General features: G+C 44.5%; 2 protein-coding genes across 4 annotated transcripts in view; one reads left to right on the top strand and one right to left on the bottom strand.

Moving 5' to 3' along the window:
* PEPD (peptidase D) overlaps positions 1–9,035 on the top strand; it is a 130,187-nt gene extending 121,152 nt beyond the window's left edge. The window contains exons 13-15 of the mRNA XM_035120425.2: positions 2,781–2,965; positions 4,736–4,927; positions 8,414–9,035. Of these exons, the coding sequence (XP_034976316.1) occupies positions 2,781–2,965; positions 4,736–4,927; positions 8,414–8,554 (518 nt within the window). The 3' untranslated portion in view covers positions 8,555–9,035. The remainder of the gene's footprint in view (positions 1–2,780; positions 2,966–4,735; positions 4,928–8,413) is intronic.
* A 4,355-nt stretch (positions 9,036–13,390) lies between these two features.
* CEBPG (CCAAT enhancer binding protein gamma) lies at positions 13,391–23,188 on the bottom strand. Of its 3 annotated transcripts, none has more exons than XM_035120420.2 (2): positions 23,077–23,188; positions 13,391–14,141 (listed from the first exon to the last, which is right to left on the bottom strand). In XM_035120420.2, the coding sequence occupies exon 2, from the start codon at positions 14,029–14,031 to the stop codon at positions 13,579–13,581; it is 453 nt and encodes a 150-aa protein (XP_034976311.1). In that variant the 5' UTR covers positions 14,032–14,141; positions 23,077–23,188; the 3' UTR covers positions 13,391–13,578. The 3 variants fall into 3 exon arrangements, with proteins under 3 accessions (XP_034976311.1, XP_034976314.1, XP_034976313.1); XM_035120423.2 differs by lacking the exon at positions 23,077–23,188 and adding an exon at positions 22,942–22,972; XM_035120422.2 differs by lacking the exon at positions 23,077–23,188 and adding an exon at positions 21,947–22,587.
* Between the last annotated feature and the right edge of the window lie 627 nt (positions 23,189–23,815).

The raw sequence follows: 23,815 nt of genomic DNA, 5'->3' as shown, positions 1-23,815 counted from the left end.
ATTTCTTCCCCTTCTATTTACCAGGAGGTGATGGGACCAGTGGCCATGATCTTAGTTTTTTTGATGTTGAGCTTCAGACCATATTTTGCGCTCTCCTCTTTCACCCTCATTCAAAGGTGCTCCCTTTATATATGTATAAAAGTATTGATTCCAAAATAGCTAACATCCTGGAACCCTTCCATACGGACACCGACATACTGTTTTCAGTAATTTCTATTGTGTCTATGTAATGAGGTTTTTCTTGCATTCATTTATTCATTTGATAAAACTATTTATAGATTCCTGTTCTTAAAAAAAAAAATCAGAGCAGTTTACAACAGCTGCACATTAAACCACACAACAAAACAAATGTGAAAATCAGAAATCGGCTAACTTTAAACAGTTTAAAGGACTACCTTGGAAGACGGGGAACTCTCCTTCCTTTGAGGTTTTAAAACAGAGGTTGGATGGCCATCTGTCAAGGATTCTTTAGCTGCAATTCCTGCATTGCAGAGGGTTGGGCTAGATGACCCTTGTGGACCTTTCAGCTCTGTGATTCTGTGAATGTTGAACAGCTGTGTTGCCCACACCACGCACCGGGTAAAAAAAGGATGATCTGTTACTGGCCTTTATTCCAGAGAGGTAGGACAAGGGTAATTTTTTATTGGTGCTGAGCTAGGGGAGTGTTCCTCCCTTCTGATTATTTTCAGCACAGTGTGTGTGTGTGTTTCTTTTTTAAAAAAGTTAACATAATTCAGACAAGATATGCCCCCACCCCCCAAAGCTGCCTCCCCCACTGAGCGGGGTAAAGCAAATGTAAACTGGGAGGGCCTCTTGGATGCAAAAACTGCTGACTCGTACACGAGTGTGCCAAATCCGAACAAGGAAAGCGTTAGCTGCTAAACCTTCACCCCAGTTACCTTAGTTTGGAAACGGTCCTGTTGGGAGTGACTCAACCCCCCCACAGTGGGGGGGGGGAAAGGGAGCAGCGTGACGGCAGCCAGTGCGAAAAAGATGCCTCCGTGTGCGCAAGGCCGTGCAGTGCCCGTCACCAAGGGAACAATGTGCTCTGTGTCACCACAGCTTATTCAAAAGTAGTCCACCAGCAGATTTCGGAGTGCCTTTGTAGGATAAGTATCACTGTTCTTGAGGTTTTGGTTAAACACTCAGTCAGCCAAATGAAGTTTGCTCAGGATAGGGGGAAGGGTGTCGGCTGCTGGAGGGGCTTTAGTCAAGAGGGAAAGAGATGGGCAGGCAGCTCAAACTGCAGGTATTCCAAGCTGCTCACTGCAGAGAAAGGAAGCTTGCAGGTATGGATATTTTGGCACAGATCTGCACTGCATGCCAGTCAAAAGTCTTCCTGCCACTTGGCAGGATGATGTTCTGGGTGAAAGACCTCAACCCAGGGACATTTGGGGGAATCTGAATGGCCTTAGGGAGATGGAGAGCGAACAGGGAGGGATGGAAGGTGGACCCATTAGTGTTGATAGACTTTGCCAACCTAGTAGACTCCATATATTTTGGACTAGAGCTCCCATCAGCCTCACCTAGCATTGCTGTGCTCCCATTAGCCCCAGCATCATACATAGAGCTCTGCTAGCTGGGGCTGATGGGAGTTGCAATCCAAAACATCTGGAGGGTGCCAGATTGGGGATGGCTGGCCTGGACATTCACAAAACGGGCTGTGTTCATTCAAATGACACGAGAGGAAAGAAGTGGGTGAGTGGGTGATCTATTTGAATCTTAAATAAGATCAGTCTTCCAAATACAATATAAAACACATAACAGAAGTGATGGTAGCTTTGTGGATTTGCTAGTGTTTATGGGTCGGGGTTGGGTAGGGAAATATTTCCCGCTGGACAGTGAGAATTTGGGTGGGGGAGGGAATTGTTCTCCACAATGCTGGGCTGGGTAAGCAGGAAGACCTGTTGGCTGGAGAGAGAGGATGTGAGATTTCTGTGCTCCCTCAAATGAGGGGTTGGCAGAGTTGTGGAGGCGAGAGTGGTTGAGGGAAAGACTTCATTAAATTGTGAGCCTTCTGGGGAAATTAGCAGGAAGGTGGACACAGAGAGAAACTCAATTATTCATTCTTAGGATGAGGAATAAGACACGTACAGGTGGCATTAATTTGCTTAGTCATCTGATTTATTGCTTTGGTATCCTTGCATCCTTTCTTGGAGGCAGTATTTGTGACATGTCCCTCATGTTGCCCTTCCTGGAACCACGTGGGTCACGTTTAACTGAAAGGATCGTCTCTGGCCCAAGTACTCCTAGTGAGCTTTAGGGTTAAGTTTATGCCCTGGTCTCCCAATCCCAAGTCCAATGTAGAAATGGACCCAAGTGATGTGTGGAGCACATTAACACCCCACGAAGACTGCGAAGGTGCTGTTGCATTAGTTAGCTGTCTGCGTGGGTCGTCTTAAAGCATTAGTGAGGAACCCTTGGCCCTCTTGGGACCCCAACTCCCATAAGCCCCAGCCAGCAGGGATGATAGGAGTTGTAGTTCAGCAACATCTGGGGGGCCCAAAGATTCCCCACCTTTGCTCTAAAAGCAAAGGCATCTGGTATCTCTTTTACTTTAAAGGAAAAAATGTTATATGTCTTTATTTCCCATTTTTTATTTTGTTTGTTTGCTGAGTAACATTTCTTTATTCTTTAAAGCATCATTTGTATTAAAAACTCTGCCCTTGGGTGGGTGCACTTCTGCTGCTGTGTCCCCCCCCCAAATTTCCTCTTTAAAAGAGGGGGAGAAACATTTAAATAATAGTTAATGGCAGCCGTTTTTCTCTGCTCCCCTGAAGGAGTCTCCTGGCCTGATATGCACCGTCTGGCGGACCGAATCCATCTGGAAGAGCTCACAAAAATTGGCATCCTCCGAGGCAACATTGATGACATGGTGAAGGTTCATCTGGGTGCGTTATTTATGCCCCACGGGCTTGGACACCTCCTTGGGATCGACGTGCATGATGTGGGAGGCTACCCAGAGGTCAGTATCGGAGTGTCTCCAAGGGTGCCAGTTAAATCACCAGGATTGCAAAAGGGGAATCAAAATATCTGGAAACGCTCAAGTCGGCATGCCTCTGTCCCCCTTCTTCCACGTGCCCCGCCACCTCCAAACAGCTGCGTGTGTTTACTTGTTTATGCAAACACGCATAGTGCTTTGCCAGCCTGCTATCGGGCTTTCAAATCCTATTGTAGAAGCCGCAAACTAAAGCATGAGCAACAACAAACAAATTAATTGCAGAACCTGCCAGAAGGCAACCCAAGCAAGGCAGGAAAGTCAGATCACTATTTCTCCAGGGATGGAGAATAGTCTTTCAGCTCAAGAGCCCCACACCACCTTCTGGGCAGCCTCCCCAGAGCCAGAGGCAAAAGTGGACAGAGCAACAAATGTCAATTCTGCCTTTGTAGAGCAAGCTAGTTTCTGCACAATGTGTCCTCCACCCAGGCAAGCAAAAGCAAGGGCTCAAGGATACAGCCAGGCAAAAAAGCACACGGGGGGGGGGGTGAAAATGGGTGCAGGAGATGCTCCAAAGGTCAGGTGGAGAGGCCTGGAGGGCCACACTTACCCCTCAAGGGCCTGCGGTTTTTACAATCCCTGTTCTGAAGCCCTGCTAGGAAAGGTCAGATTCTCTCAAGTGTTTTGAAGGGGGAGAGTCAGACAGATGGGCTTCCCAGAGGAGGGATTCCCAAAGACATAAACTACCTGCTTCCACGTACCAAGGCATATGTGAGATTGCAGACTTTAGAGCTGAAGAAGCGGCCTTTTCCATGCACCTGGACACCTTCCTAGGTCCTCTCTTCAAGGGTTTTGCCAGTTGCCTCCCTTCGTTTTACACACACACACACACACACACACACACACACACACACACACACCAATTCTGCCCTGCTTTCTTAAGAGAATGAAGTCAGTGGAAGGCAGGCCAACTGATTCTGGGGCAGGGGGAGCAGTAATTGCATTCCCTCCTCCTGGGCCCTTCTGGGGATCCTGCCTGTGCATTGGCCCGGCCCGGCCATCATATCCAGTTAGTAGAAATTGATCATTCATCACTGGGGGGGGGGGGTGCTTCGAGCGATGGACTCAAGAGAACCTGGATGTGTTTGGTTTTGTGTTCCAAGCATCTTCAGCTTTATTTTTCAGATTAAAAAAGGCTGGTGGCCCAGGGGTCCAGCCGCTAATTTAATTCTTTCCAGATCATGGACTTCATTAATCCACGAGATTAGGCACTCTTAGCTCTTCAGTGTATTCCTGGGTGGGATGGGGCTGGGAGCCCAAGGGGCAGCGAGGAAATTACATGGTCCTTCTCATTCTCGCTGGGCATTTCCCACCACCTCTGTCCATCCGAACAGTTCAGGCCTCGAATGTGTGGGTGTCAGCTGGTCGCAGCTAGCTTTTCTTCCTGTTAAATTTTAGGAACATTTTAAGTGGGGAAAGAAATGCTATTCCGCCCAGTAAAGAAATTTGAGAAGCACGACAGACTGTGTCTGAACACAGTGGTCCAATTTAACCATATCAGGGGGAATGTGTATTTATTTCATTTATATCCCACCTTTTCCTCCAAGTTGCTCAGGGTGGAGTAACTAGTTCTCCGTTCCTTGTTTCGTCCTCACAAGAACCCTGTGAGGGAGGTTAGCCTAAGAGACAGCGACTGGCCCAAGGTCACCCAATGAGCATCATGGCGGAGTTGGGATTCGAACCCTGCTCTCCCAGGTTCTGCTCAAACACTCTAACCATTATGCCGCACTTTCCTAGGGTGTGGAACGCATTGACCTTCCGGGGCTGCGGAGCCTGCGCACTGCCCGCCTCCTTGTCCAAGGCATGGTGCTGACGGTGGAGCCTGGCATCTACTTCATCGACCACCTCTTGGACCAGGCCCTGGCTAACCCTGCCCAGGCTTGCTTCATCAATAACGAAGTTCTGTCGCGCTTCCGGGGTTTTGGCGGGGTGAGTCACTTGCTTTTAGCGCCTCTTAGGGCAGAGATATCTGCCATTGGGTGTCTTGCCTCGCGTGGAGCTTGCAGCCTTAGGTACTGTGTAAAGTTTACAGCAGCCCTTCAAGCTAATCCTTCGGCTGCCATTGCGCTCCACATCACAGACAGAAAACCTGAGACAGAAAGTGGGTTTTCAAAAAATTATGTCCGAGGTGCGATTTGAACCATCGGTGTCTGGATTCACAGCTCAGCTTCTTAGCTGCTGGGCTTTGCTGGGCATCTGAATGGATCAGTTACTCAGTGTGTTTTCCTCCTGACACAAGCAACTGTTGTAGCAGAATCTCTCATTCCTAGGCCTCCCATAGCAGGAGATTTCAAGATCACGGGCACCAGTTTCATGGATAAAGTGCCTTTGGCCCATTGTGTCCTGCCAAATAGCAGAGTTTCTTCTGCAATTAAGGTTCACAGTCAATTTTACTTTAATTGCATGGTTTGCAACCATGGAAGGGGAGTGGACAAAGAAAACATGTCAGTATGAGGGGGGAGTCATCCAGACCACAACCCATCCCCCCTTGGTGGCAATCCTGGTGGGGGGGGATGAATGTGGGAGTCTCACATTCGTCCCCCTCCCCACCAACCAGTTAGCCACCCCTTAGGTTACAGGGTCAGCCAAAGGAGACCCCCCCCCCATTGTGAAAAACTTAATATACGTACAGGGAGGCCCATGTGGGGATGGATGGACCTTCAAGTTGCCCATGATCCTAAGCAATGAAGGACTTTAAAGGTACTGTGACTGGTACTTTGAACTGGACCCCCGTTTTCTGAAGGAATTCAGCAATTTCTGCCAAAATGTGGGAAACATCCAACAGTTGGTTATATTCAGAATGGAAGAGCCCTTTCCTCATTTTGTGCAGCCTTGATACTTTCTGGGAGCAGAATGTAGTGCTGCGGGAATGGGGTGGACCTGCAAGAAATGAGCCCACAGAGAAGGAAAGTGTCCCCCCTGCCTGAAATCCCCCCCAATGATTTCACCCCGTCAAAGGGAATGGGGAATTCAGGCCCCTTTGCTGAAGCCGAGTTCCTCTCGCTACCTTTATACACCGAAGCTCCCTTGTTCCCTTAACAGCCAGCTCTCTGAGTCACTCGGTCCTGGCTTTGGCCTCAGCGCTTTGTAAGCCCTGTGTGCAGAGCATACAATCTTATCAAGCCGTGTGGGACTTTACCTTCTGCTGCTGGATTCTCTCCCCCCCGCTGGGTTGGAGAGGTCATCTTTGCTTTGCACTGTTCTTTCTTTATCAGCGCATGCAGGCCAGCCAGGATCCGAGGGGCTGACACCCTCCTCTTTTTAAAAAATGCAACTTTTGACGTACCAGCTGATTCTGCAGCGTCAGCCTGAAGGGTGCACCTCTTGGGCTGTGCATAGCTGCATCACTGCGGTTGACAGGAGCGAGTGTGGTTTGATTGCATCTTCCACAGCTTTAACTTGAGCAGCTGAAGGCCAGCTGGCTGAAATTGCACACAAGGTTTCCCCAGCACAAAACCTCTCTTACTTGCTCACCAGGCAAGGTCCTCTTGGCACACTAGCTCTGGAAGGGTGAGGATGCTCACACAGGGACAGTTCCAAGGGTTTGAGCATGCACATTTTTGTGTGCATGCATAACTCTTGGAACCGAAGGCCCGTGTAAGATGCGATTGTACTGTAATCTCTGGCTTCTCCCTGAGGCTGCTTAGGTCATTGGGCTCGTGAGCAGAGGCAGCCAGGAGTTGTTTGAGGGATGTGCCTTAAAAATAAGAGGCAAGATACAATATAACCCATGACAGGGCCTGTGACCTGTGCCTTTATAGTTTTCTGGGGGATTCATTTGTGTTAAAATGCTTGCAATAAATTGCAGCTAAAAGAGTTTATTTTTTTTTATAAAAAAAAAGTCAGCCCCACCAACTCTTGCTTCTATGTAAATTTCTACAATTTTGAAACTGCATTTGTGCAATTTTGCAGGTGTGAGACATTTTTCACAGGTGCAAATCTGTCCACAGTGCTTGTTGTCTAAGAGGATTGCAGTCAACCCCAAGTTTTGTGTCTTCCATGGGACCTAGCAGTTTACATCAGCTGAAACAGCCGCATTAAATATGGTTACTTTTGTGGCTTGCCTGTTGCCACTGTGATTTCAGAAGAAGCAAGCCTTGAGAAATTGCCTTCTCTTTGGGGCAATGAATATCTCTCAGGAAGGTTTTGAGCAGGAAACGTAGAGGGTTTGCTGGTGGAACCAGACAGCTGTCACCCTCCTGGGTGTGAATTCTGGAAAGTTTATTTAATTCAGTTCTGTAATACACTTAAATTAATGTCAAATAAAGAAGATAATCTGGCAAATACCTCTTTGAACGCTTTAATAGGGCTCGATGACTCGCTCTGTTTGAACAAATGGACTATTTTGCAAGCAGAAGGACAAATGTTAAACTAGCATTATTTTTAGATTAAAATGCCCAGAGGTCAGAAACAATTAAAGCGCTTGTATGGTGGGAGTCACGGGGGTTTGTGTTCCTTTGGATTTGACACCTAGCTAAAATTGCTTTTATTGCAGCTTGGAGACTTACCTTTCTTTCTGATAAGATAAGGGATAATGACTTGAGTCTGCATATTTAACTGGCAGAGAAGATTAGAGCAGAACAGAAAATGGTCCGGCCTTTTCATGCGCACCCAGTGAAAATGGGAAAGGTTTCAAAGTTCTTGGTAACACTATCAGCTGTAAGCATCCGCTGTCATGGTTCTTTTTTTTTTTTAAAGAGAGAGAGAGAGAGCATTAAATTGGTGAACAGAGCTTCACGAATCTGCAGTGAAGCAGAGCAAGATGAAGATCAGGATTCTTGAGTAATGGTCTGCAAAGAGGGAGTGTGCTGGATGGTGTGAGGAGGATGTGCCCGTGTTGAGCAGTTTATGGAGGCAAGGTGGGCGGGGTTCTCTGTCCTGCGTAGGTTTTGCCTGAGCCGCAGCAAGTCTTCCCTCATTCGGCTCTCAGGGGTTTTGGTTCAGCGTTGCACCTCCATGCCGGCACATTAGATAAGCCATTCTGCCACACCCCTTTCCTTCCTGGCTGATGTAGGTGAGAGGCACAAAATGCTTGTGCCATGACCCATTTGGAAGAACCAGGTGCGCAAGTGAGAGGGAGCAAAGGACTGCGAGCTCACATATCCAATTGATTTCATTGTGGCAGCTGGGGGAACTGAATACAGCTCTCCCTCCCCAGATGATCAACAGTACTGGACTACCCGAGTAGGGGGCATAGGCCCCAGTTCCTCAGTGTGGGCTCTTACCCTGGAAAGAAAAGCGTATCCAGATTGTTACATGCATTTTATGGTGGCTTAGGAAGGGAAGGGGGGATCTATAGCTCTGTAGTTAGTTTTGAGCTCCCAAAGTCATCCTCTTCAACTGGGTGGGCCTCATGCAAGCCAGGCCATTGCTCTCTTCTTTCTGAGTGCTCAACCAGATGCTTGTTTTCCCCAGGTACGAATTGAGGATGACATTGCCGTGACAGCTAATGGGATGGAGCTGCTGACCTGCGTCCCCCGGACTGTGGAGGAGATTGAATCATTTATGGCTGAAGCTCAAGGGGTCACCAAATCCTTTGCTTCTATCTCCGTGTAACCGCTAGGATATTGGTTCCCCTCTTGCTGGCACTGCAGCATCTAAGGAAATGTGTCCAGTTTTGCAGGTGCTCCAGTGGGGTAAAGCAGCCACTTTATGGCAAAGGGGGAAATCCTTCATCACATGCCAGATGAAAAAATATTGTAAGCGACAATGCCTTAAGCTGATCATAGCCTTAGCCCTAACCATTTATTGCTTCTCTGCAAGCAGTCCAACCCTACTGATTCAAAGGATCTTTTTGAATTACAGTATGGACATATCCCCCATTTGGGAGACTTTGTAATTTTAAAGCTAATTTTTAAACAGATGACAAATTTCTCTTCTGATTTACGGCAGATTATATTGGCCTAATATAATGTAAAAAGGTAAAGGGACCCCTGGCCATTGGGTCCAATCGTGACCGACTCTAGGGTTGCGGCGCTCATCTCGCGTTATGTACTATTGGGCTAATAAATGCAGAAATAAAAACTTTGCCTTAAAACCACTACTTCCATTTCTTTCTCTGGAATTCTCTTTCCAGTATTGTGGAAGGCTGGGCTGCAAACTGTTTTTGTTTTTTAGTTATCAATCAATATTTACTGTTCTGGGGCAAGTTAATCTGTGGTCCCCTAACACTGAAGCAAATATAGACCTATTGACAGCAATCTCTGTAGACCTCTTCTTTGGAGGGTCCAAGGTGGGTCAGTCTTTAAATTTTGGGGAACACTTCCTCTGGTAATTCGGGAAATTATGCCAATGGGAAAGGGACTTCCTCTCACCCCCCCAAAAGGCTAGCCCTTCATGGTTAGCAGGAAGCAAGACTTAAGCAGAGGTCATCTCCAAGTTATTGGCACCAATATCCACCTCCAAAAAACACATCTTTTCCTCTCCTTAGCCAACAGGGAATTGCAGGTAGAAAACCACTTTATCTGCCAAATTGCTCTCCCACCCATCATCCTACAAGAGAAAAAGAGCAGGACATCAGTCAGGGATGTTGGAACACGCCTCATTTTTTTGTTCTGCTGCAGTTGGTTCATTTTGCACAAGTTTCTTCAGCCTTTCCTCCACTGATGCAGAAATATACAGTATTTCATGGTGCACAACAGACATACATATCTCTGCCATCAACAGACGTTTACACATCCATTACCTTCCCAGTGTGTTCCCTTTCAAAGTTAAATTAATTCCCTGCTGGACTTTAGTAGCAAAAGCAGAGTCATGTCACAGCTTAAAGATAAAGTTAATGAAGTGGCTGCTAACCCATTGCAAGCCATCCATGGCAGCAAGTCTCACCATATGTACTGTACTCAGAAGTTAAGTCCTGCTGAATTTAATGAGGCTTACTCCCAGGTACATGAAGTCATGAGTGCAGCCTCTAGCTAGCCTGATTTCACAGTTCAGCATGAACATACATCATTCTGTTCCATCAGCCCAAGCATTAGAGAGGGAGAGTTTAGCACCCTGTCAACACTTTGGTTTATAGGAATTACTCCTTCACTCAGTTGTAATGTTATTTAATCACAGGTGTTCTTTTTATTGCAGCATTTTATTTCATAAACATGTATTTGATTCAGAATATGGTTATATGTATATGTCTCCTGAAACATAATGCTTAAGATAATTTATCTTCCCATATATAGTGGTACCTCTGGTTAAGAACTGAATTCATTCCAGAGGTCCATTCTTAACCTGAAACTGTTCTTAACCTGAAACACCACTTTATCTAATGGGGCCTCCTGCTGCCACCACGCCGCCGGAGCACAATTTCTGTTCTCATCCTGAAGCAAAGTTCTTAACCTGAGGTAATATTTCTGGGTTAGCGGAGTCTGTAACTGTACATAAAAATGTACATAAAAATGTAAAGCCATCAATATGCATCCCCTATTGGAGGATATGTAGTGCCCCATTACAATCCTGGATTTGCATGAAGGGAGGAGAGGAAAGAGAAGACAGGTTGCAGGACAGCAAAGGAAAATTGTAGTTTAAAATTACAATTTTTACACAGAAATTTGAATAAAGCAGGGATGGAGTAAAAACAGAGGGGGAAAGTGGTGGTTTTTTTTAATGGCAGAGAAGTGTGTAGGGGAAGTGGTAGATTAAAGCAAGGTTAGAGTACAGCTGGAGGGGTGTTAGGAAAGGCTTTTTGGTGATAGCTTCTGTGTATGGGGGAGTTAACAAAAGGAGAGGAAGGAAACTTGGAGTCAAGGTGAAAACAGGGTACAAAGCAAGGCTACAGAAGACAAGGGGCATCAGAAAATTTGGTGGAAGGTGAAAAGCATGTTTAGTAGTTGTATGGGCTGGGAAGGGGAATCTCTAGGGTGGGGTTAGTGTGAGGGGAATGGGAGGAGGGATGGCGAGTGGAGTGTGGCACAACCCTTAGTAATAAGCTAAGCAACAACTTGCTCGCAGCCACCCAATCAGCTTCCAAACAGGAATCCAACCCATGTACACATGCAGCATTCTGTCCATTTGCACTACACAGTGGTACCTCTACTTACAAATAACTCTACTTACAAATTTTTCTACTTACAAATGGAGCTCCGTCCGCCATCTTGGATGCGGTTTAGATAGGATTTTTTCTACTTACGAATTTTTAGATAGGGTTGCTTCGACTTACGAATTTTTTCTCCCAATGCATTCCTATGGGATTCGACTTACAAATTTTTTCGACTTACAAATGTGTGTTTGGAACGCATTAAATTCGTAAGTAGAGGTACCACTGTACTGACTTCCAAAGTGAGAGCTCCTTTCTATGTTACAATGTCACATGTATGTGAAGAAAAAGATGAGGCATGGACCTGCTCTGTTTGCTTCTAGACAGATACTGTTTCCCCAAGCTTTTGATCTTTTAAGTAGCGGTTCATGTGTACTGAACAAGATTTCTAGTATGACCAAGAAAGTAACCTGCTAACCTCGCTCCATCAAGCACTGAATCTTCCCCACCAGATACTTTACTTGGCCTTCTATGACTAGACCTTTCAAGAGACATTTCCACAAGTGCACACGAGCATGATTTTGTCAAGTTTTTTTTAATTATTCTTGTCTATCATCACTGAGTTCTTGACTCAGTCTTTCTAAATACATGTACAACACAATGACTGCAAAGGAAGGGGAGGTATAAAAGTATTTTTTGCTAATCCAATATGCAAACGTACTATGAATGAAAATAGTTGAGGGAAAATAAATTAAAGGTTATATCAACTTCCCTGCTCTTTTTAATGTGTTAAGTTTCCTATACACCACAAAGATAAAATAAGGGAGCTTATCACCAGCACTGGAAAAGTATATATAAAAAACTAAGGTTCTCCACCCACCCACCCTCAAAGGAATGCCAATAAGCAAGGAATTAATTTTGTGGACCCTGTTACAAGGCTTGTTTTTTGAAAAAGTTCTGGCTGCAGAATAACCAACTAATTTGGGTCACAGGGCAGTGAACAGCCAGGTCAACTAACCTTGTATCAAAGGCCAGTGCTTCATGTTTCTTTCAGCCCCAGTTAATTAGTATGAAGCTCCCTTGCATCTTGACAGCAGTGCAGTTCTAGTATTAGGATATAGAAGTCCCTGGATGAAGCAGGTCAGGTGGTTTGAAATGCCCATCTCCTTTAGTTTTTGAATGGCCCTCATTCTGTGTAACTCTTTATCACAAACCACTCTCCTGCACTTACCATTCATTGTTATTTGTCACAAAAGGGGCTGCAAGCCACAACACTACTTGTCAGGCCCCATGCTCCTACACTGTAAACAGCTGCTAACCTCAGTCAGGGCAATCCATATTTAAATATACACCATTTCCCTGTGAAGTCATTCCCTTCTACACACAGTGATGGGAACTGAAGAGAGTGATCTTGAAACCCACTCCTAGGGCTGACATTAGAACTCTTCAAGCCCACTGGCACTTTCAGGTACTTTGGCCTCATCAATGCTGACAACTGCTCTGGTCCTCTCAGCCAAAGACTTATATGGAGGGACAAGATTTCTCACAATGCCAGAAAGGCTGACAGTGTCAGGGCATTGTAGGCAATTAAAATGGTGATCAGCTTGCAGCTAGGCAATGCTAATTCACTCCCACTGTTGGTGGCAATGTTAGGGAGAGGCTTGGACCTGCATTCAGACCATAGACTAATAATGGCTGACAAGCCTACAAAATGTGGTCGTCATCTGAGCCTTAGCAAGCCTTACTGTTTCTGAGGCACTGTTACTGAACATAACCCATAAGACTATGGGAGCTGTATCCAGCAAGGTTTTATGCTACATGTTTGGACCATCCCACCCTGACAATCAAAAACAGGTTGCTTCAGTGAACCTCACACTACAAAAAATAAGCAATGAAGAAATAAATATGCTTTAAACCAGCTTTTGCACCAATCATTTTAAAATAGTCAATCTCGACACCGTGTATTTGTTTCAGTGACCCTGCTGGAAAAAACCCTGTGTTGATTTAATCACAAATCACAACAGTTGTAAATCTGCATGATTCTGCATATCAACACTCTTTAGATTGTCCATACTTTAGATTATGACTGTTAAGGGGTGTAGCAGGCACCACCTCAGAAAGAGGCTTCCTTCCTGCAAAAGTGGGGTGCAGGAGAAGGGATGACTCTTAGGTGTCCCCTGCCATTTCAAACAAGATTTCTGAAAGTTGTTTTACTAAAAACATTTAAGAACTGCAGCCCAATTAATCAGCACAATTTAAACCACTCAGAATACATTAAACAACTAATCATTTATAGTTGCTCAAGTACTGCAGCCCTATTTTTACTGATGTAAATTTTTTAGGTGTTTGTTCATTTTTATGATTTCAATTAGTCAAAAATGCCAGAGCAGAAAATACATTAACACTTAATGAAAAACAAATACTTAGTAATAAACAGTTTGCAGTTTACTTGAATCAACCTTTCAGTGTTAAGCCTACTATTTAGAAAAACAGAAGAAGCCACAAAATGACAGATGTTACAAAGTTTAGAGAAGTTTCTCTGCTGCTGCACCTGACTTGTGTAGGGAGGGCTGTGTCCAAACTGTTCTGCCCATGAGCTGAGAAAGGGCACCTATTGTCCAGAGCCATCTGAATTTGTGGCAGTGCTTTCTGTGCCAAGAGGTTGCACACTGTCTGTGAAGTTGTGAGCGTGTTCAAGAAACAAGTCTTTGAGTACACTCAGTTCCTTTGTCAGGAGCTTGATTTTAGCCTCCAAGCGTTCATTCTCCTCTTTGAGCTGGTTGACCCTCTGCAGAGTATCCTGGGCCTTCTGCTTGCTTTTCAAACGACTCTTTTTCACCGCCATGTTATTGCGCTCCCTGCGCTGGCGGTACTCATCACTGTTTCTATCAATTGTGGAATTCTTCTTGCCCTGCTTACTGGGAGGTGTAGCTTTGCCTCCACCTCCAGGACTAATAGGCACCAACTGAGGAACCTGTTGCAACCCACTCGCTTGTGCTTGGGTGTAGATGACACTTACTCCGTTGGTTTCTGCAGTTGTGTTCTGCTGTGATGTCTTGCTCATTTGGACAGGCTCTTCTTTAAACCCACAGTATGATTTATTAGAGAAAGTAAGGTGTTCTAGATTGCCAGGATGTTTCTTAAATCTTCACGTGGATCAATCACAAGTTAAACCTAGAATGAAAAAGAAAATGTTGGAAAGTCTCCAATGGCACACCCATAGAATTGTCTTTTGTCATCTGCATTAGAAGACTGCATAGAAAAAACACATAGGGGATTCTTCATGCAATTAAGTTGCATCCTTTCCCAACTCTAGTATGCCAATCACCAACCATGGGCCAACCTCAACACCTTGATCTTGATTTATTTATTTTACAAAAATCACAGGGTTCCAGGGTGGCATCACATATCCCTAGGTTATCATCAAATTTCACCTTAAATGAAGCAAATTGGGGGGTTATTCTGATAAAAAAATAATGAGTTTTCTGAAGTGGGTCCTGAACAGCCCTGTTTCTTGTGTAGGAAAGTTGCACAGGCTACACCCTCTACCCAAAATCTTCAACTTTATGTTAGACTTGTGACCCAAGTTCAACATGCAGTAGCTCAAGCACTTTACAGTGGTACCTCGGTTTACAAACACAATTGGTTCCAAAAGTCTGTACTTAACCTGAAGCGTACTTAACCTGAAGTGAACTTTCCTATTGAAAGTAATGGAAAGTGGATTAATCCATTCCAGACGGGTCCGCGGAGTACTTAAACTGAAAATACTCAAACCGAGGCGTACTTAAACCGAGGTATGACTGTAATGTTTATCAAATACATGCCACTGTTTGAACTGTAGTCCAGTTGTGAATTCCAATGTACATCCTGTAGACCAGTGTTATAAAAAATTCTGGCATCACAGGCAAAACTGCCAGCCACATTACTTTGGCGACTAGCTTAGATGGCTTTAAAAGGAGATCTGACAAATGAAACAGAGGCCAAGCCTATCAATGGCTACTAGACCAGCTGCTTCAAAGGCACTGTGTTTTTGAATACTAATTGCTAGGGGGTAAGAATGCAGAAGGGCTACTGTCCTGCTTCCCAGAATCAAGATGCTGAACTAGATGGACTTGCAGCCTGATCCAGCCAGACAACTCTTCTAGGGAATGTGGTTGTGCAAGTGTGGCAGGCAATGATGGTGTGTTGTATTTTTAAAATTCTTCAGTCTGAGCAGTCCTGCACTATGCCACACAAAGGTGTCAAATAGTCATGCAGCCTTTTAAAAACAGAACACAGTCCAGGATGATAACAACCTTCCAGCACAGCAAGTGTTCTACTATTTTAAGTTTTTAAAATTATTTGAAAACTTAAGTCTCCCTGATTTATTTAAAACAACAACAACAGGGAATCAAATAGTAAAAAAGTAGCCATCTTCTGTACCTTGTACAGGAATATTGTACGAGTAGGTCCCACTATCTGCATGCTTGCTATCTGAAAATTCACTTATCCACACATAAAGAATTACACCCAAACTTTGCTATTCATTTTGCAGATTCACATATCCAAACAGCCCACTTTCTTGTTTATTTCTGCTTTGCTGGTCAGCAGCAGTCATTTTCAGGCAAAAACGATAGAGGGAGGGAGGGGGAGCAAGACAAGACAAATCAGAGAGCAGGAGAAATAGGAAAGATCAGGGGTTGTTTTGTTTTTACCTTTTTCTTTTGCTGGTTGGCTGTAGCCATTTCAGAAAGAAACCATGGAAAGAGGGAGTGAAAAGATATCAGACCAATCCCACATTAGAAATATTTCCATAAGAAATAATGGAAATTGTGGACTTCTTAATGCAAACACTCACCTAACTAACGATTTCCAGGAATGCATTGTGTTTGGTAAGCCAGATCTACGTGTGCTGTGTACTCAGCAGCAAAAGTTGCACTACTGAGGGAAGGAGTGCCCGATACCACAGCCTACAAAAGATCACAGCAGTACAGGGATACTATATTCTTTGTTCCCAATGTATTTCGAGACTAGGGTTCTGTACTCACTTTTCAGATATTGCAACAAATATTGTTTTGCACAGCCCTGTTGGGCATCATCATCTCTCCTTTTCCAATACTTTAGAATTCTTAATTTAACAGATCACTGTGACTATTCATATTCATCTATATATGTATGTGTCAGCACACATACACAGACAATTAGATGACCATCTAGTAACTAATTTAGCAGAAAAAGCAAAAAATGATGTGCAATCCATCAAACACTTGAATGAGAAAACTATTTTACTCAATGGACCTTACTTCTGAATAGATATGCAGAAGATTATGTTTCAAGACAGTCTTGAAGTCTTTGGATATTAGCAAATGTGCATTTGAATTACTGTATTCTGCTTTAAGGGCACACATTGGTGTTCTTGACAGGCATGAAGATGTATGTATATGCACCCGCACCCAATGAATATTGTGTTCCTATGGACTGGTAGTTTAGTTTCAGAATTACAGTTGTCAAAACAGGTCTGGACTCTGGAATAAATGCAGTTTTTATTTCTATGCCTTTTGCTAAGGGCCTTTACGGCTATTTGACTTGCCTTATTGCCTCACCCTTAGGCAACCTCCCGGCAACATGCCTGGATGTATTGAGCTATCATAAAGACATCCCTAGTGGACAAATGTCTAGCCAGGTCTTAAATGCTTCCAATTTCACAACCCTGTCTTGGCAACTGGTCTTACTGTCTAACATTTGTTCTACATTTGCTGTACTTTTAGACACACTTTGCACAAATCTTTCCAGGTTGAAATGAATACAGGAGTCATGCAAACAAGTATATTTACTCACTTGTAAGTGAGTACAGAGGCTTTTCTTTTCTATCTCCATAATGTCTCCATATAAACCTAGTGCAGCTCCTGGACCACCACTTCCCAGGGGCTATTATAAAAGGATAGCAGGGGCTCGTCTTGTTCAGTGCTATGCTGCTAAGGAATTCATAATGCTTTGGCAATGTAATAGCCAAGTAGGCCCCCATCCTCCTCCCAACCATGGACTATTCCCACACTAATGTGTGGATTCTCACCGCCATTCTGCTAGTCCAGGTTTGGGCAGACGTCCAGGGCTCATGACACTCACCAGAGGGCAAGAGCATGCCCTCAGTGGCAAGTGAAAGTCGCGAAGCCTGTGCATAATGCAAGCTTAAAGTGCACAAATTTATATTCCAAGCAATGTAGGGGCAGCTGCATATGTGATTAACCTTCACAAGTGCAGATAAGCCAACAATGAACTTTTTATTTTCAAAATTCTGCCTAATGTTTGAATTTTATGTATGTTTAATGCTTGAACCTTTAATTATGCTGGCCACATGACCTGGAAGCTGTACGCCGGCTCCCTCGGCCAATAACGCGAGATGAGCGCCGCAACTCCAGAGTCGGTCATGACTGGACCTAATGGTCAGGTGTCCCTTTACCCTTTACCTTTACCATACTGAAATGTGCACTTTCATAACAGGAAGTAAGTGAGGAATTGCATCCCTAAATATATAGATTCATGGAATTGTAGAATTGCAAAGGACCCCAAGAATAATCTGGTCCAACCCCCTGCAATGCAAGAATCACAACTTAACATGACATATGGCCATCCAACCAATGCTTAAAAACCTCCAAGGAAGGACAGTCCACTACCGTCCAAGGGAATCTTTTCCACTGTCAAGCAGCTCTTCCTGTCAGAAATTCCTTCCTAAAGTTTAGTATCTCATCCAAATACTGCTTTTCCTAATTACCGGTATTCCTCTCTAATACATAGAATGAATGATTTGCATCCTGGGCTGCCAAACACCCTTCTTACATTCACTCTTTGCTTCTTAGCCAAATATAGCTCTATAAAACACATACTAAATACAACAATTGGCTTCAATATCACACTTAATTCATAAAGGTGTCATTAAAAAGGAAATTTACCAGCTTTCTAAATGCAATGAGGGAGGTAGCAGGCCAAGACTTTTTTGGGAGGGTGTCACCCACAGAGGTTGCCATTGCAAAAGGCCCACAACTTCCACTGGTTCCAGTCTGGAATCTCTCAGTGTAGCACATGCCCAGCCCTTCCAGAAGCCTAGAAAGTGTTTTCCTCTTTTCAGATACACTGCTTTGAGCAGGGGCCCTAGACCTTGGGAGATAAAATTAACCGTGTGTGTGTGTGTGTATATATATATGTGTGTGTGTGTGTGTGTGATGCCAGAGCAGGATACAATCATAAAATGTAAAAGCAAAAACTACAGCAAGTCAAGAGAGATAAAAACAGCCAGTCAGCTACAGCACAAATATCCAAAACTTGTCCAGGTAATTAAATCTCAAAAAGGCCTGCTGGAAATTGTAAGCTGGAAATAGCATGCAAACATTTTCCCATTATTCTGTTATACATTTGATATTTTTAATCTGTAATACAGTATAGGGATAAAATATTGGAAACCTAGAGAAATTTGGCTACAGGGGAATCTAGCCAAAGCAATTTAAACATAGGAAGGTCGATACCAACAGCATATGGACCCCTTTGAAGGCTTAACAGACCAACACCAAGACTGAAATCCTACACACACCTACCTAGGAGTTCAAAGGCTCTACTGTTGAGTAGACATGCATAGAACTGCAACTTAAAAAACACAACCGAGGAGTGACCAATTCCCAAAATAATTTGTCAGGATGGACAAACAGAAGAGCCTCTTTCCTTCGGCTTAAGTGAAGAAACCTCTTGGGTATAAAGTTTAATGACAGAGCCAAGATGTTTAAGTACAGTGGTACCTCGGGTTACAAACGCTTCAGGTTACAGACTCCGCTAACCCAGAAATAGAACCTCAGGTTAAGAACTTTGCTTCAGGATGAGAACAGAAATTGTGCTCTGGCTGCACAGCATCAGCAGGAGGCCTCATTAGCTAAAGTGGTACCTCAGGTTAAGAACAGTTTCAGGTTAAGAACGAACCTCCAGAATGAATTAAGTTCTTAACCAGAGGTACCACTGTACATCAGCAAGAGACAATACTGCCATCACCCAATACCCAAAGCCAGATAAGGTATTTTCAGAATAGAACAGTGAGCCTTGCTGCAATTGTAAAGAAAAGAATAGGATGCACCCAAAAGGTGTGGTCATATTATGCTGGAAGTTTTCCCCACAGCCTGTCCCCATGGAAACTGAAGGCTGAACAGAGTAATGAGGAAGACACATAAAAAGAGATGCCATTTCTTTCTTATAAAATGAATGCTGCTGTGAGGAGATCTGGACCTTATACTCTGGAAAAAGCTCTTCAAGAGCATGATCCAAATGCACAGGTTTCCAGCTACCTTGTTAACTCACAGTTGCAACACTTCTTTCCTCTTGCTCAAGTTAGCCTCTTAGAAAGGTATAAACAGGCACAAGCATTTGTTATAAGGAAGTAGCCAAAGCAGATTTCAAGTTCAGTTCCTCGTTACAGCAGCATTGTTTTTAAAAATCCAACTTATACTTCAATGGTGTGTCATTTACAGTTTACTTTAGCATAATTTTCTGACCAAGCTGCTACGGTAGTTATTTTGTTTGAAAAATTAAAGAAGAAAATACTGAAGCTAAAGATGGGAAGAAGGGAGGCGGGGAGAGACAGAATCAGGAAAACTGGATAAAGGAGAAATGCTGAGTGTCTTAAACAATCTTCTAATGAGAAAACCCCCTGGGATGGCCACACAAGAGGATAAAGCAATTTTCTGATATTGTCTACAAGAAAAACACACTAGCATAACTGGTCCTACATCAATATCATAAGAACAGATTGAAGATAAACATTAACACCAAAAGGTATGCAAGCAGTTATAGTAAGCCTTCTTTTGCCACTCAGCATGGTAGGCTTAATAGTGTACTGGAGCATCAGATAATGCAGACGCATCTATTTCTTTTACAAAGTCTGTAAAGTGTAGGCTATGCACTGGACATAAGGTTTGCAAGTGATCAAGATAGTTTTCACAGAGGGAAATATGCTCTAGATACTAGTTGTGGCCCAAGAAGTCTACCAATAACAACAAATATTACAGAAATACACAATAAAACCATCAATACAAATAAATATATACAGAAAGCCAGGACTCCAACCATCCACCCTATCTCTCAATAGCTATGGTTGCAGCAGTTATCTACAGTGATGATGTTGTGAGGGTGATGAAGAACAGCATATGGCACTTGAGATAAACTGTACATGCTGAAGATAGGAAATGAGCTAATTCCCAGCAAATGACACAAGTGCAGTAGAAGTCCTAAGCCTCAGGTCTGCCATAGAGCATCCCATGCCTACTGCCACCTTTTGTTTTAATCTTACTGAAGTCTAGTAATAGAAAAGAGGGGTATACATTTTTTTAAAAATGATCAAAACATAATAAAATGCAAGAAAGAGAAATCTCCACAGCAGCAGATGATCTCAAGTCAGCCTCCCCACAAAAAAAAACATGTTTTCCCCAAGATAGCAGGACTTCTATAGCCAGACCTGTTTCCCTGGGGTATCATACCCTGTCATACTCAGCTACTCTAGTTGGCAGGAGAATCTTGAGAAATGATAATATTGATTAGGATACATGGCAGAAAGGATATGGGAGTCAGGTAAAGGTCTTGCTCCTTTAGCATCTATACCAGTTGCTAAAAGCTCCGTCCCACCAAGCCTAGTTGGCTAATACCATGGCTGCCTCACTGGAACAGCGCTCTCCAGTTTTTTGTGAGAACTGAATATTGCTCTCTAAGCCCTTGAAACAGGACCAGTAACTAACGAAAGAGGGAAGCAATACTATTCAATGCTCAACAAAGTCTAGAAAGTCAAATATCAAGTTTCTAGGCCTCTACAATAACACACACCCCAGACACATTTAAAAGGCCACAGAATGTTAATCAGCCAAAAAAACTGGAGAGAAACATTTTCACCTGGCGCCTAAATATTTCAATGGATTTACTCCTAAAACTTAGTTGCACACAATCCAAGAACTATGAACACTGCACTGAGCATCTTGGAGTAAAAGCAGGATATAAATGTAGCAAATAAAACTGCAGTGGTAACCACTTGGTGAGCCCAGAAAAAACTGACTGGCAGCCCACAAACTAGCGCTGCCCACCCCCCAGTACCTTGGTAGCTCTAACAAATTTGAGTCAAGGGATGGTAAAATATTTGGCTACAGTTTCAAGTTACAAAAAAGCACTTAAATGTGACACTGAAATTCCAAAAAGAGGTGGACCCATATGGGTGCACTTTATTTACATGTAAACTATGCCAAAGCACAGATGCTCCATACTTGCAAATCCGTACATACTTGTACACAGCAGCAACTTTTCTATCATGAGGGTATGGTTGGTAGTGAGAATAGGAAAAGTGGCAATCCCTCTTAAAGACAATGTGTCCTTTAATGTGTTCACACTACCTGCTAATTGTCCCCATTTTAATAGTAGTATCTTAGGCAAAGTAATGTGGTATCCTAAGTGGCAGATCTTAATACATTTAAAAGCACATTGCGGGATTTCACAGAGGTTTCCAAAAGTGTAAGACCTGAGACATATACAGGGGGAAGTCACAACTTCCCTCAGAATCTATAAGACTTGTATACACAACATGGATTTTATTTTACAGCGCAGACTTCCCCAGCCTGTTCTCCCCAGATGTCCTGGATTACAACTCCCATCATCCCCAGCTAGCACTGCCATGCTGGCTGGAGCTAATGAAATCGTAATCCAAAATGTCTGGAGGATATCAGATTGGGGACAGTATTTTAGCAATGCATTAGGTCGGGCATAGAATTTTAGCAATATGAGTTATTTCAAAGATCACTGGCTGCAGACTCCCTGGCAGAAAAAGCAGCTAGTTTTGAAACCAACAGTACATGTCAAATTTAATTAATTTTTTTACGTTTCCCCTAACTTTCACTTTTGCCTTCATCTAACCACAGATAGGAGCCCTAGCCTCAATGCTGAGTGTCCTTACATGTTGAACAACTCTCTATCAACATAACAATTACCATTTCCTGAAAGTTCTGAGAGCACAGAGGAGGTGCACAGGCTGACCTTCGAACAGCAAAACTCAGACTTGTGCCAATGTGTACGGAAACTGAAACGTGGAGAAGAGAGAATTGTGGGAAACGCCTGTGATCACTCTTCTGTTAAGTTCGCCCTGAGCTGGATTTGTTTCTTGTGGGTTTTAAAAAAGAAGAAGGCTCGCCTCAACACAAGTAGGGGCAAGGAACGAGCGGCCCAAAGCAGCTGCATTCAGAATCAAATGACCTGGGAGCTTCTCTAAAAAAAATAAAACAGGTTATTAAGGGAAGCCTGCAGCCTTGCAACTCAGAGCCTGGAAAGAAGGTGCAGCCTAAGAAAGACCCTTCAGGCAGGCTAAGAAGGGTGGACTCAGGCGCTCTCTCGCTCTCTCCCCCGCTCCCTCCCTCCCCTGGGGGATTTCCCATGTGCCAAGACATGACCTCATCTCAGCAGGGACGAAGGCAGAGTTGCTCGAAGGTTGCATCATACTTCAGAGAGAGAGAGAGAGAGACGCGCTCCAGACACGCGCTCCTCGGCACGGCCGGCGGGTCCCCCTCCGTGGGGAAGCCACGCGCCTCTCGGCACGGCTGTGGGGCACAGATGCTCCTACCGCCTACCCTCCAGCCCCCGCTCCCCACCCCCTCCTGCCCCATACAGAAAAACATGGGAAACTCTCCCCCCTCCACACCATGAACCCCCCCCTTCTCTTTACCCCACATCATTACTACCACCAGCACCACCCCACACGTTTCTGGGCCTTCGCGAGCGGACGTGAGAACTCCCTGCTCTGCGGTCGGCCCTATATCGGTGAAGTAAATATACACATATAAACAAACAAACACATTCCTTGTGAGGGGAGCTCTTACCCCTCTATCCGCGTTTGGCACCGCCCCCAAACTGCCCCATAGACGCCTCCCCAAACCCTTTCCCGCCCCGTTTATAAATCCCCACAACAAGTGGGGGGGAGGGTGATAGAAACCTTCCTCGGGGGAGCGGGGGCCCTCTCGCGTCTCCTTCTCCCCGCCATGCCTGCCCACCCTCCATGCCCCCTTTTCCTCCTGCCCCATAGGGAAGGAAAACGTTCTCCCCGGCCCCGCCCAGTCTCGTGCCGTACCTGACCCAGGTATCGATCCGGGGGGTTGCGCGGGGAGGGGGGAGGCGCGAGCCCGGCCAGGCCCGACTCGCTTTTTCTCTTTCTCTCTCTCGATTCTTTCCAAACGCGGGGAGGGAGGGGGGGCAAGAGAGGGAGAGAGGCGATTGCGAAACAGTACCCAACCAATCAGGCTTCGGGCTACCTCAGAGTTGAAGCGGCCCCTTTAATCGGATTGGCAGCTACCATGACCAATAGGAGATTGCGTTCCCAGGGACTGCCATCCCCAGGCGTCAATCCGAGACCTAGGTGCTTGGAGTGGCAGGTTCTGAAGCCAATCATATACATTGCCTCGCTTTTTTTTCTTGTGTAAAAGAAGTAGGCGGGATGGTTGGAAGTGTTCGGGATTCTTTTACATTTTTTTATCCTTGCCTGTACCCCACACCCCTTCAAAGGCAACATTTGAAGTAACTTTCAATATAAAAGTGTTCCTGGATGTCTCCTATAGGCCCCCAGTCGTACTTCCTAAGGGGACTTAACTATTGGCATTAGGAGGTCTAGATTCAGGTAGAACAATCTAGAGTTCGCGGTGGACAGAGGAGATGGCCAAGTTTGCTGATGGTGGTTAAACCAGGGTGGTTAAGACAAAAAAAAGGTTGCGAAGAGCTCCGAAAGCACCTCTCCAAGCAGGCTGAATGGACAGAAATTTAGCAAATGCAATTCAGTGTAAAAAATAAATCGCGTAAACTGATGAACATTTGGG

The sequence above is a fragment of the Zootoca vivipara genome, chromosome 6 (genome assembly GCF_963506605.1).
Source record: "Zootoca vivipara chromosome 6, rZooViv1.1, whole genome shotgun sequence".
Classification (NCBI taxonomy): domain Eukaryota; kingdom Metazoa; phylum Chordata; class Lepidosauria; order Squamata; family Lacertidae; genus Zootoca; species Zootoca vivipara.
This window is presented reverse-complemented; position numbering and strand designations above follow the sequence as displayed.

Coding starts and splice junctions, on each gene's coding strand:
- CEBPG (XM_035120420.2), bottom strand. CDS start 14,031: ATGAGCAAGACATCACAGCAGAACACAACTGCAGAAACCAACGGAGTA.